This window comes from Suricata suricatta, chromosome 2 (assembly GCF_006229205.1).
Source record: "Suricata suricatta isolate VVHF042 chromosome 2, meerkat_22Aug2017_6uvM2_HiC, whole genome shotgun sequence".
NCBI lineage: Eukaryota > Metazoa > Chordata > Mammalia > Carnivora > Herpestidae > Suricata > Suricata suricatta.
Window position 1 is genome coordinate 79970952 of NC_043701.1, and position 13769 is coordinate 79984720.

The 13769-nt window shown below is 37.0% G+C and overlaps 1 protein-coding gene across 1 annotated transcript; it reads right to left on the minus strand.

Moving 5' to 3' along the window:
• Window positions 1-1630: 1630 nt before the first annotated feature.
• BET1 (Bet1 golgi vesicular membrane trafficking protein) lies at window positions 1631-10856 on the minus strand. The gene is made up of 4 exons (XM_029957160.1): window positions 10672-10856; window positions 6814-6938; window positions 4262-4318; window positions 1631-2757 (listed from the first exon to the last, which is right to left on the minus strand). The coding sequence occupies exons 1-4, from the start codon at window positions 10688-10690 to the stop codon at window positions 2602-2604; spliced, it is 357 nt and encodes a 118-aa protein (XP_029813020.1). The 5' UTR covers window positions 10691-10856; the 3' UTR covers window positions 1631-2601.
• Between the last annotated feature and the right edge of the window lie 2913 nt (window positions 10857-13769).

Genomic DNA, 13769 nt, shown 5'->3' on the forward strand with positions numbered 1-13769 from the left:
GTATCTGTAGGGGATGGTGCAGGTAAGTAATACTTTCTATTATGTGCAAAGGTGTCCACACACTTCCAAGGACCCACTCATAGTGAAATGAACTGACTAGATACTTTGCAGAAAACTATGACGGGCAGTTGGGATTTTTATAAATTACTTCCTGAATTTTCTCCATCATTTAAAACATAGAATAGTGTGTCACACACCACCCAAATATCTTCAAGTCTTACATTGTCTGATAAAAACTATAATGTGAATATTCTGCCTCTTGAATTGTTAGTCAACTCCCCAGACACCTATAGCAATAAAGTACTATGCAGTTAGCAATGAGCTTGTGAAAGATTATAAAGGATTAAAACTTTTCCATACTTGAGGTCTCCCCCCAATTTTATTCCTAGGAGTACTTTTTGCTAGGGGTCCTCAAATGGAATGAAGAAATGCCAAAAGAAGCTCTGATGGGGCAGGGACAGGCTCTTCCAGAGAAGTCCCCTGCCTGCCAGGAATCTCAGCCAAGGCAGTGATGAGAAATTCAATAATAAGAGTAATAAGAAAGGCTGGTAGGGACCTGTTTTAACCAGTTTTTAGAAAGAATTGTAAAATAAATGTTGGACAATGCAGTGATACGCATCACTTTTACATCACCCCAAACCCCATTTCCCGAAGTCCCCACCTCCTTGATAATACCTAACTTTTAAATAGTGTTTTAATAATTTACAGAGACTGTCATATAACAGCCAAACCTTAATCTTGAAATCCATCCCTCACTTGCCATCATTGGTTTTCCCAAGGCTTTCATATCTCATTTACTTCCATTGTTGATTCTTGTTTCCATCTTCCAGTCATTTTTCTTTGGCCTTCTGTTCTTCCTTTTGAGATTTTAATTATTGACAATGGTTTCTGAGTCTTCCCTGAGCTCTGATGTCACACAGTTGGCACAGAGTACACAGTTAAATAATTCTTGAAGACTGACTCAATCCCTAATTGACAGGCATGTCCACTTGGAAGTCACAGCATCATCTCAAAGCCTGAAACCAAGATGTTGTCTTGTAAAGTAAGTCCCTTTTCTGACATGTCTGTTAACAATAGGGAGAACTAATATTTATTAATTATGCATCATGTACTTTCAATAAATTGTCTCTCACAAAAATCTTAGGAAATAGGTGATTTAATGAAGAAACAGTCCCAAAAAGGGACTGAGCAAGTAAAGGAATGGAGATCTGAACTCAGATCATCTAACTCAAACCAGAGTCCCTGACATCACATCATAAGACCACGGGCCTCTTTTATGTGAGAAGTCAGTTAATCCCTCTCAGTTCTGGTGTTTCTCAGGTAGAAGCCCAAATGATGACAAACACAGCCAAAAACAGGACCTGAATTGATAGGTAATCAAGGATCAAAAAGGACTGCATATTCAGCAAAAGCAAAGATAATAGACTTACAACTAAAAATACAAAGAATTAAAAGAGATTTATGAAACTGCAGTCATGATTTATGCCATTTGTTTGAAGCAAATTCTGAAATAATACAAATAATATTAACTTTTCCTGAATTTGTTTGGGATCTGTTTTCAGGAGCATGTCTCAGATTCTATATAAGAGAGAGAGAGAGACTTGAACAAGGAGGTAACAAAGACCATTAATATATTTCATTAAAAATTTTATTTTTAGAGCCCATAAATGGGCACATCCCAAATGTAGCAATACAGAGTATTTAAGAACATTTTAATATTTCTTTCTATCCATCTTTGTTTTCCCTTCCACAAACAAACAAATATACTGGATTAAAGCAACAATACTCTTAACCCCAAGTTCAGTGCCTGAGTACTTTCGGTATCTGTTTTGAACACAGAATAAGCAGAGGCAGTTAATTTTATTTCTATTCAGAGCTTAGCGAATACTTTAACTCCACATTATTCTGTCACAAATGATAAACAGCCTACCTAAGCAGCTAAAATCATAAAATTATTATAAGCCAAGTCAATGGTATGTATAAAGTTAACATAAAACAACCAGACTGGTATACATTTGCTTTGGGCCCTACAAGAAAAGATGAGGTCCTTGGGCAGAGGAGAAAGAGAAGTCACAGCATCAAAAATTTTGAGGAATACCTAGGTAACGGGAAATCACCCTACAACATGAGGAGGAAAGGGGGGTGCATTATCAGGGTTGATGACAACTCGGGTAAATAGAGACAGCCTTCTATCACAAACTTGCTCACTACCTCTGGAGCTCAGCGTCAGGCTCTCCTGGCATTCTGTTAGGCTCCTGCTAAGTTTCTTCACATGAGTATAAACCTACATTTATGCTAACAACAGAATATTATACAACAATTTAATCTGATGGCAAACAATAGGAAAAAAATTGTTAGGGCCAGACTGACTTCAGGCCATCTCAATACCCCTGAAAATAGGGGCAAAAAATAAATTAAGAAACAGTATTCAAAGATTACTGTATTACCTAATGTGATTTATAAAACAAGCACAATTCAGTAATCGTCAATGGAAAAAGTCAGAATATTTGAAAACTAGGAATGTTTTGATGCTGATTTTTTACCAACATGGTACTCCAAATAGTTAAGTTGGAACAAATTCCAAACTCACACTTACTTGCATCACCTCAGTTTAATAATCCAATAAATGACAAAGAAGACAAACAATGAAAACAGCATCATATAGCACAGCAGCTTTGTTTGGCTCCCTCTAGATAAAATCTTCAGTTTTCCCATAGTTTTCCCTAGAAATCCAGTCGTAGAATCAAACTGTGAGTCCTGTGAGGAGAAAAGGAAAACAAAATAGATTCTAATACTGTACATATGCACATTAAAGTAACTGAATATACTAGTAGAATACATTTATAATGATATGTTTTGTGTTTAATCAATTCAGTAGCCTGTTTATAACTTGGGTAATCAAGCCTGATTACTCTGCAAAATAGACTAATTATCTCAATGAATAAAAAGCTCTTTCATTATCCAATAAACATTTCTTTCAGCATCAGAGTAATTCAAAATCCTACAGTATTTAGGTCTTTTCCTAATCATATGAATTAGAAAACACTAATATTAAAGGCAAAGTAGTTTGTCTACTATCATACAGGTGTTTGATTCTCAGTTTTTGTTGGGGCACTGCTATCGAAGGGCAAATGGTTGGTTGCTTTTAGTAACTGAGTACAATAATTCATATAAAATTTAAAATGGTTAGCAGTTAAAGGTACTTTATTTCTAAGATTCTTTTATTCAGACAGCCAACTTTGAAGTAAAGTAGTTTATTAAAAGTTAAGAAAAGATCATGTAAAGGTAGTAAAATGTGGTTAAGACTCCAAATATGGATGGTGAAAACTACCATATTAAAACATAGTTGGAAAAGTCCTTAAGATGAGAGAACTAGGTGTAGATTGGAAACACTGCACTTTCACAGAAATCTCAATATCCTAAGATGTAAAGACCTCAGCATGACACCATTTGCCCAGCCAGGCCCTAAGTAGTTCAGGCATTTTACATCTACAGTTCTTCACCAGGGTTGTGTATCACAATCACCAGGGACACTTTCTTTTTCCAAAATATATATATGTAGGTCCCTTCCCCTGAAATTCTATTTAGACTGAGAACTAGCCTAAGTGTTTTCAGAAAGTTCCCAGGTGCTTTGAATCCACAACCTCCGTTATAACATTGTTTTCAATGCCATATTCATTTTTGAATAATACAATTTTAAAAGCAAGTGGAGAAACTAGAGAAGGTCTAGAGAAATTTGACATCTAAAATAAACATTAGAGAATGGAAACAGGCTCTACAAAGAAAAGTAAGTATGTTGCTGAGCTCTCTTAGACCTGTGATAAAAGGCTCTGGGATGCTACTATGTTCAAATCTTACTGATTTACTCCGAAGTGATCCTTAGAAGATCAAACAGAAATAGGTTCACATTATGTGAAAGACTTTCATTTGGATGGATATGAAGTGCTTTTTGATTACTTGGTAGTCAGTATCCATTGAGAGCTCCAAGAACACTGAAAACATATATTGGTCCTGAGTCTCTAAACACTGTTTCTAAACTCAAGATTAAAGATACAGTGGCCTCCACCTCTTCCTCCTACTACAGTGTGTTAGGTAAGACGAAAAATGCAAGAATGAATAAACCTATTGGTCATTTCAAAGCAATGAGATACAAATAGACTGTAATCCAAAACTTACGATCTCTAGATTAATTTCAAAATGGATAAAAGTTAAAATGAAATATTAGATCAAATTTCTTAAATTTAAAGTCACAATCACTTACCATTTCAGCTAATAATTTGTTTTGATGTTTAACCTCATGGCCTATTTCAATGGAAAGCTATTAAAAAGAAACATACATTATTCAAAGGCATTTAAGTGTTATAAAGTAAAATGCCATTCTAAGCATACACATTTTCTCAAAACTGTCTTCTAAAACTATAAACTACTATAGTTTCTTCTGATAATCTTTCCCCTGACATTACAGGAAAATAAATTTAGAATTTCTACTCTTTCCCAACTCTGGATATTGTCTCCCTGATTTTCATTTTGATTTCATCTTAACACTCAATTCCACCTTTTAATTTTGGTACATACTTCTCTCTGGTTCTCTTATCCTGGCATGTTTTCTTCCTCTCTTTTTATTATTCATACAACAGCACTTATATATATTTTTTCTTCCTTACATTTTAAAAGATATATAAAAATACCTATATTATCAATTCAAATCTACATTATTTGATTTTTTTAAATGAAATGGGACACTACTTTGAGTATATGCCTAAACTAGTTATTTAGATTCTTTTTTATTAATGTTTATTTTGAGAAAAAGAGAAAGAATGAGGAGGGGAGGGACAGAGAAAGAGAGAATCCCAACCAGGTTCTGCGCTATCAGCACCGAGCCCGATGCAGGGCTTGGTCTCATGAACCATGACAGCATGACTGAGCCAAAATCAAGAATAGGAGGCTTAACTGACTCAGCCAAAGGGTGCCCTAGATTCTACAGGTATTTTTCTTCAAAGTTTGACAATAAATGGGAAAAAGATGGCCAAGTTATTATCTCCATTAGGAGCTATACAGAAAGAGGCTGAGCCTAACAAAAAAAACAAAACAAAATGATTTCAGTGATTATGGCTGCTATTCAGACCAAAACCATTTAATACTTTACAAATTCATCAAAGGCTTCATTTCCAAGATATGTGGATAGATTACAAGCAATAAATGAAAATCTTGGGCAAACCATTGCAAATATTGTTTTCAACTTCTCTTATGTGGAAAGCATACGGGGTGACACTGACACAAAATCACACTAGAATTCTATGCATTTCCCCCCAAATTTAACAATCCAGAGATAATAAAGCAACGTAATGCCAAATAGCCAAATCACCTAACTATTTACAACAGTCCTTCATGTCAAGGAAAGAAATTTCGAGGGGGAAAAAAGCTTTCTTCCAACGAGGAGCTAAATTATCAATGTCAGAGTTAAAAAAAAAATCTTAATTCCCTATCAATGTTGATTTTCTAAACTGTTAACATTATTACTTAGTTCATAGATCAACTCCTTTGATCTAATATGACTTTGAAAACAATACTCTTCAGAATGTTATTAGTCTCCAGGCTGAACACAACTGTATTTTCCAAAGACTAATGAAATTTCCAATTAAGTTTTGGCAACATGAGCTGTTACTGAAGGCTCTGTAAGTGTATAGCATGTTTACTGTAATACAGAATCAATCACATACAGTGTTAAAATCATATTTTTGGAATTCTTTTACTTAATACATGTTAAACTCAATACCACGGAGAAGGAATTATGCTCAGGTGCTGTGTTAAAGATAAAAATAAGAACAGAAAACCCTATATTCTGGCAAATTTCTTTTATATACAAATAGTTCCAATGCAGATACCTATGCAATACATGCTACAGATACGGTGCAAAATGTCTTATGTTCACAAGGAAAAGAGTTACTTCTGATGTAATCAGGTAATGGTGGCAGACAGGAAGGAGTGCAGTGAAGTGGAGCCTTTACTATTAAAGGCTTTGGCCAGTGTACGGAGGGAAAGGACTCCTCCACGGGAAAGGGAGAGTATGATCAAAGATACGGGAGTGCAAGCGACAGCATGCAGAGGATGAGACAATACTCTAATTTGTCTGGCAGAAAACATACAGATAAGCTGTGGACAACTTTTGAAGGACAAATTTAACCAAGCTATAGAGTGTGAATTTTATTCTTACATGATGGGAAGGCACTGAAGACTTCTGGAAGCAAAGGATGCAATTTTACAAACACTTCAAAAAGATGGAGGAACTTGCAAAAAAAAAAATGAGCAAATACGTTACAAAGCTCTCTCCATACTCTGCCTAAGAAAACCAGGCGTAGTATTAGAAATAGAAAAGTAGAAAGAGAGAGAGAAACAGAAAGAAAGAAGCACAAAACTCAGTAACATGATGTACAGAGATACAAACACTGAGTAGTATAGCTTAGTATACTAAAAGAAAAAAGTCAGAAGAAGAGCTGCTTGGGGTTGAAGATGGACTGCTCTGAGACATTACTACAGACAACATACAGAACTGTAGATTTACCACCACCACGCCCCCCCCCTAAAGTAGCTGAAGTTAAAAAAAATAATCATACCGTATGTTTTGATTTGGCTACATTTTCTAACCTTCTACTCAAATCATGTTTAAATTTTTAGTGTACTTTGACCTCACGGAACTATACACAACTTGGGTAACTGAATTCCTTCATGTGATGCCAATTAATACTTTATAAGTACAAATGTGTACATAAACCTACAAACTGGAAATTATACCATATTTGTTAGCATACTTACAGATTTTATAGCAGTTACTTTGCTTCTCAGACTCTCCGTGAGTCTCTCGTTCTCTTCTTCACAGGCACTGTACCCACTGTTCGCATAGCCATGGTTCCCATAGCTGCCTGGAGGTACTCCTTCACCTGTGAGGATCAGAGTAACAGTATAGTTGTAGCAAAAACAAGCCACTTTTGAAGCCTTAATAGAAAAGAACCAAAAAAGTCCCCTGGAGGGCGTTGCAGACCACGTATGTCTGTAATATTTATGCTTCAAAGGAATTTTAAAAATTAATAACCAAATGGAGTTCACAATTCTTATGCCCTCTTTTAAGCAAAGAATATTCAATTTGTTTTCCTACTTATTTATTGATTGCTTCTTAATTGCCCACAAGATGCTAAAATAGGCATTGATCTACAGGGATATTCAGAATACATTCCCTGAACTACAAATTTTAAAAAAGGATCTAAAAGTAATAGTCTTACAAAAAGTAATTGAAGAAGCTTGGCTATGAAGGGAAAGGGAGTGAGGACAAAAGTAGCAGGAAGGAGTTCATGGCAGAGGGAGGGTCCTTTACTGTCATTTCTTTCTTTAAATAGAAGAGAGAACTTATGAAGAACATTACCTGAGAGTTAAGAGGAATTCATTCAACAAATATTTCAGAAACTCCCATGTGTCAGATCCATTGTTCTTTCTAGGTACTACTTTTTGGAGCTTATGTTCTATGGAATTGCACTGCGAATACACAGTCCTAGCTACTGCCTACTAAAGTATTTGATATTCATCAGGCAATCAAACAGATGGAGTGAGCCTGGAGACAGAATCTATACATAAATGTGCTAAAGGACTGAGAGATGAAAGCATAGTTGAGGGTCTTGTTTACGTTTTTAAAAACAGTTGATATCATCAGTTTTCTCAGTAAAGGAAGAGGTAAGGTTGTCTTTAAGGAAGGGTATCATTTGGAAAAACAGTGAAGAGAATAATGAGGTAAAGTAACTAGGACTACACGGATCCTAGGGTGATAAAATAATCCCGGCTGAGGCAACACACTGTGGTGGTTTCAGTCCTCCCGAATGTGTGATTTTTCTGAAGAAGGGCTCATCAGCCTGAGTTAGCCCGTGAGAACATGGATCGTTGGATTGATCAAGAATTTGATCAAGAGGTTTACAGCAACGGGGCTGCAGAAGAAAAGAGCCCCAAGAGGCTGAGACTGCTTGCCAAAAGAGAGATTTAAGATATGGAATATGGGAACATCCTGGACAGGATCTGAAGCAGTTACTATGGAGAAATGAGGGAAAAGGATGATACAGAGACTCAGTCTCTATAAACTCAAAGAGTAGATGGGGCAACAGGGTCAGTAAAAGATGGAAGGGTAGGAAGCAGCAGTCGCCACTGGTAATTGAAGGATGGTTGAGGTGTAAAGAGGAAGCTCTTTCAAGGCACAGCACAAACCTCACTGTCTAAAAGGCAAATCTCCCTCTGAATTCTTACAGCTCTTACCGTCCCTAACAGTAATATCACTCTCTAAACGGTTCTACAAGGGCAAAAACTAAATTTGTTTCACTCATGGTTGTATATCCCCCACAAATGTGTACACACACACACACACAGGCACACTCAATAAATACTTGTAAGTGAATTAAATAGAATCTGAATTCACTGTTGTTCAACTTTGAAGGAGTCTGCCTTTCTCAAAAATGGAATCGAATTTCTTTGAGGGCAGACAGTGTCTCATACTTCTATATCCCCTGTACCTAATGAATACTTTATATGCAGCAGCCACACAATTTCAACCACCACAAAAACCTCAACAGAACGTTAAACAAGTGTGTTCCAGGGTAAAAAGATTTGCATTTCCCAAATTTCCCCTCAACTGCTGACGCACTACCCATAAAACTCTCCAAATATAGTATGAAAAGTTGTAGGAAAGCTAGTGAATGCCAAAGATCATCCTTAGCCTTTGTCCACTTAGATAAATGCTACTTCTTTTGAGTAACTTCTATCAATAACTGAGCTAAATCATTTAGAGATTCATGTGAAGTATGCCACATGAACATCAGCTTCATTATTTATCCCAAGTTTAAAATTCCAAGTCAATACACAGATACTAAAACAAAAAACAAACCAGAGATTAAAAAAAAAAATTCACATCACACCAATGTAAATGATAGCAATCGACACTTAAGTAAACATATTTCCACTCAACTACAAGGGAGCTTCAAAAAAAAAAGGCCTCGAGAGTCTAATGTAATTAGTCTGGGCTGTGGTTCAGGTATCGATGCCTTAAAAGCTCTCCAGGTGATTACAATGTACAGTCAGAGCTGAGAACAACTTCTCAAATCCCTTTCCTGGAATTTAAATTATGGCACCGCGCTGCACAAAAACATTCAAAGGGCCCAAAGGGCCTACTGATGAGGTCCAAACTCCTTGGCCTGGCATTCAAAAAGATCTCCTCAATGTGGTTCTGGTTCCATGTCTCCTACTTTAAATCAAACTGGCTGAATGATAATTCTTAAGCCCACTATTCATAATTTTAGTCCTACAACTTTTTTGGGGGTAGGAGTAGGGGTGGGGAAGTCTGGTTTCCAACTGGAACTTTCCTGTCTCACCCTCCATTATTCAAGCTCTAGCGCAAGTTCTTATGTCTCCAAGTATGTAGTGCTCTATCTCCAAAATCCCTGAGACACTAGCTGTAGAACTTATTAGATATTTAGATATATAGTTACCACCTTGTACCATAATTTATCTTTGTACATGTTCCTACTCACTATGTAATCTAGACTGGAAGCTCTAGGAGTGCACACAGGACCACAATTAACTGTTTATTTGGAGCTTACTCAAATACACAATGTTGTCATTAATGATAAAAAGAAAAAAATTAAGCATATAAAACTAAACTGTTCAAAATTAGTTATTTTTTCCCCTACAATTTACTTGGCCAACTTACTATGACCCAAGTATTCATAAACGTTGCAGTTCTCAAAACCTCTTCCTTATACTACAATGTCATCAATGTATATGTCTAAAGTTACTGGCAAATTTCACTAACTTTAAATACCTGACACTTTCGAAAAACTTTTTCTTCTTCTTTACATTTTATTGCAACAACTGAAAACAACATTCCCTTTTTTTTCAAATATCCCATATATTTTCTCAGGTATACTGTACCCCGATTTAGCAGAGTAAGTTTTTTTAACTGTCTCTTACTAGAGAGCTTCAAAAACCAGAAGATGAGGTTTTATTAGCTGTGCGTTATAATGACCCCCTTAAAAGTCCTTGTGCTTGGTGAACTTGTTTTTTAAGTTTTCACACTGGAACAAGACTCAGATAAGAAATGTTCTGGGTGAAATGGCCTTTGCCCGCAATGTTACACACTACTGTCTTACTACGTAACGACATGTACGTTTACCTTTGTAACTCACTAGTACCATTTACTATGATTGTTAATTAGTGTGCTTCACATGCAAAATAGATTCTTCAAATTTCGCTTCTGAAAAAACTAACATCCAGGACGAGTAGAGTACGAGAAACCTAAGTCAGACTTCAGGAAACTCAACAGTTTTCAAAATCACTCTCTGACGGTCGATAACACTAAAAAAGCACTTGACTATCGAGTTGGCACCTGTACATACCCCACCTCCACTCCTCCATAAACGTACCACCCAAACTTAGAACTGAACCAAACTAAAGAAAACGCTTTGGATCTGGGACAAATGGTTTGTTGCTACTTGGCACCGCCTCCAAGGACCCTTCCAGTACATCCTGCTTTCCGGCCCAGATTCCAGCGACAGAAGAATGATCCGATTTCCTTCCACATCCCCGCGCCCAGCACGGCCAGTTCAAGGCCCCCCGAACTTCGAACCTCAGCCTTCTTCTTACCCAGGCCAGCACGCCTCATCCTGCCAGAGTAGGAAAGAAAAAAAGCAGAAGGAGGGGTGGGCAGAAAGCGGCCAGGGGTCCCCCGGACGGAGTCTTCAGAACCAGGGCCCGAAGAAACACCAACTTCTTTCCCCAAAGCGCCACGACATCAGCGGACTCGAAACATCGCGCCGGCTGATGGCGTAACCCAGGCACTTATCACCGCCCGCGCGGCGACTTGAACGGCATTCTGGGAAGTGTAGTTCACCGTCGAAGCAGGCCAACAAAAGTGTGGCGTGAACCCGGCCCCCGGAGTTGGCGTGGCTTCCGGAAGAAGAGCAAGCGCTGTGCGGGATATGACCCAGTTCTCAAGCTCTGGGTCTCAGCTGCTGGGCTCGCGGCTTCGCGGACCTCTCAGCTTGTTGCCTACCGAGTTTAACCCCATAGATCTGCCCTTCTCAGCCCTTGAGAGGATGGTTGACTCATCTTTCCTGATTCCTCCTAACTTCCTCTGACCTCTAGAGTCAGTTCAGGGAAAGTCCATGAAAACTTTACGTATGTATGAGATCATTAACTTGAATAATCTGAAACCCACAGAAGGAAAGGGAGAGGGTAACAAATTTGTGCTGGGTCACACAGTAGTTAGAAAAATCAGGTCACCTGGAGTAGGACTCCTGCTCCGGATAAAGTGCTCAACAAAAGCAATCTGGTGGGGCGACTGGGTAGCTCAGTCGGTTAAGCGTCCAACTTCATCTCAGGTCATTATCTCACGACTGGTGGGTTTGAGTCCCGCATCGGGCTCTGTGCTGACAGCTTCAGATTCTGTGTCTCCCTCTCTTTCTGACCCTCCCCTGATCGTACTGTCTTTCTGTCTCTCAAAAGTAAATAAAAAACCAAAAAAAAAAAAATATTTTAAAAAATACACGGAATCTGGTTTCCGGAGGCACTAATAAAATTAGTTGCCTCTTAACTGGATTGATTGCAAGAACGTTGGCTGTTAGTTGAAGACTAAAGGAACCCCTAAACTCTCTCCCACTTGGACCTTTCTAACATACACAAAAGATACTGAAATAATATTTTACACATAGTAATGAACCAACGTGAGGGTTTAAGAGCTTGTTGGCAACGGTAGGGTGGTAGATGCTTTAAAAAACCACCAGGTGTTTGTGGTTTTGTTTGTTGCTGTATGACAGTGGAATTATCTCTATACTAGAGATTTCTGAGAATGCAAAATCTGATCCATAGTGGCCCCTCAGTTTCCCAATATGAACATTGACTGTAGTAGTGGCAGGTAAGTCTGTCTTAAGGTTACTTTTATAAAATACACAGTTTTTAATAAAAGTAATTAAGCTGAGAAACTTAATCCAGGAGCGTCTTGAGAGAAATATAGTCTTCATAAAAATAAAATAAACCACATCATTCTTTAAAAGCTATGGAATTAAATGAAGGTTGTATCAGGGACAAATATTTCAAATAACTTCAGAAGGTTCAATAAGAGAAACGATGGCCAGGCTCCCCTTTTTAATTTACAAGCTGTGACAGTTCCTTCTTTTGTTACAACAACAACAAAAAAGTACGCATGTTCTTTAAACAAAATATGTCAGAAAAAGAATCTTAAAGAAAGCTTTCTCATATAAATTTTTAAACAAATGTTAAAATTACCTAAACGCACTTTAAATTACCTATGTACTTGTCCTTTTATAAACGACTTCCCTCACATGGTAGGGAGATCAGAGTAAAATATAGGTTTTAAAGAGGGGACAAAAAGAATGAAATGTAGCAAGAATATAACTCAAAGCAGGCAAACCTGGTTTATTATTGAGCTTGTGACCTGAAAGTTCAAATACAGGCACTTGTTGATCACTACTGGTGCCAGTTTCAAATTAGGATGGTATCAGTTGAGAAGATTATGCATTCAAAGATGAACTGGAAAAGATGGGTTTTAATATTCAGAAGAATAATGATTAAACATGACCACAACTGGCATAAAGACTTCATTTATCTTTTATCTTTTTTTATCATTTATCTTTAATTTTTATTTTTTTTTCTTTTCAAGTTAAAATCCCCAAAACTTCCTTACTGATTGAAGACAAATACAGTTCTTGGAGATAAATAGCATTTTGAAATTTTTCCTCTATTCTTATAGGATAATGTCATAGAAAACATTTAATCTCTGAGGGCTTGAATGACTAAAGAAATGAGTGACTAAAAATGACTTAAAATAAGTATTCCTAGTAGTCATTGCAGAAGCAAGAAAATGAGTGGGAAATGTCTGAATCTTGGTACAAAATTGGAAGCTCTGTTTTTCCTATTTGTCCTTTGGGTCCATATGTGCCTTTTCTTGACCAGCAAAAATCTTTAATGAATTTTAAAAATTATTTTAGTTATTCTGTTTGAGAAGGTATTAGTTTTACTCAAAGCTACCTGAGAATGGAAAAAAATTTTTCAAGGAGTTTTCAAAGAGCCACATATTTGATCTTCCCTTTCCATAATTCAGGAACATTGCTAGTATGGCTGTAATGCTCTCAGCCACAATTAGTAAAAAGGAGGCACACAACCCCAACTGAAAAGTCTTTAGTAGAGCCAACAGCATGATCTATGGGACCCAGTGCCAAATCCAAATGCAATACCCCTCATTCAAAGAGAAGGAAAAAAGTCCAGCCAAGGTACTAAAAAATAAAGCTTTTTCTTTGTCACAATCTCTACAACTCACCAACCTGTCATGTTTTGTTATTCAATGCCCTTTTAATTTAAAAAAATGAAACTTTAAATTATTGGCATGATTTTTATCTTTCATCTTTACATTGTACAATGACAGTTTTAGATTCAAGCATAAGAGCATTTAGCTCATATGTGAAATCACCAAAGTCATATAATTCATATTTCATAGCTAATACATGAATATGTGTTTTGTAGAAGTCCTGCACAAGACTAACTTAACTGTTTTTATTCTATGTCTTGATATGCACTGTGTCTTGGTATTTCTACCAACACTTAACACCTTCAGTTTACTGATGAGTTAGGAGGGATTGAAAAGAAAAGCAACTATAGGTTGTTCTACCTATTCCTTTCATGTCATCATTTTCAATATAACTGGCTAATACAAGGAAGTAAGATAA

Bases quoted from the DNA above. Each gene is read 5' to 3' on its own strand.
- BET1 (XM_029957160.1), bottom strand. The intron at 4,319-6,813 runs GTAAGTATGCTA...TCTTTTTAATAG, and splicing joins AAGTAACTGCTATAAAATCT to CTTTCCATTGAAATAGGCCA. The intron at 2,758-4,261 runs GTAAGTGATTGT...TTCTCCTCACAG, and splicing joins ACAAATTATTAGCTGAAATG to GACTCACAGTTTGATTCTAC.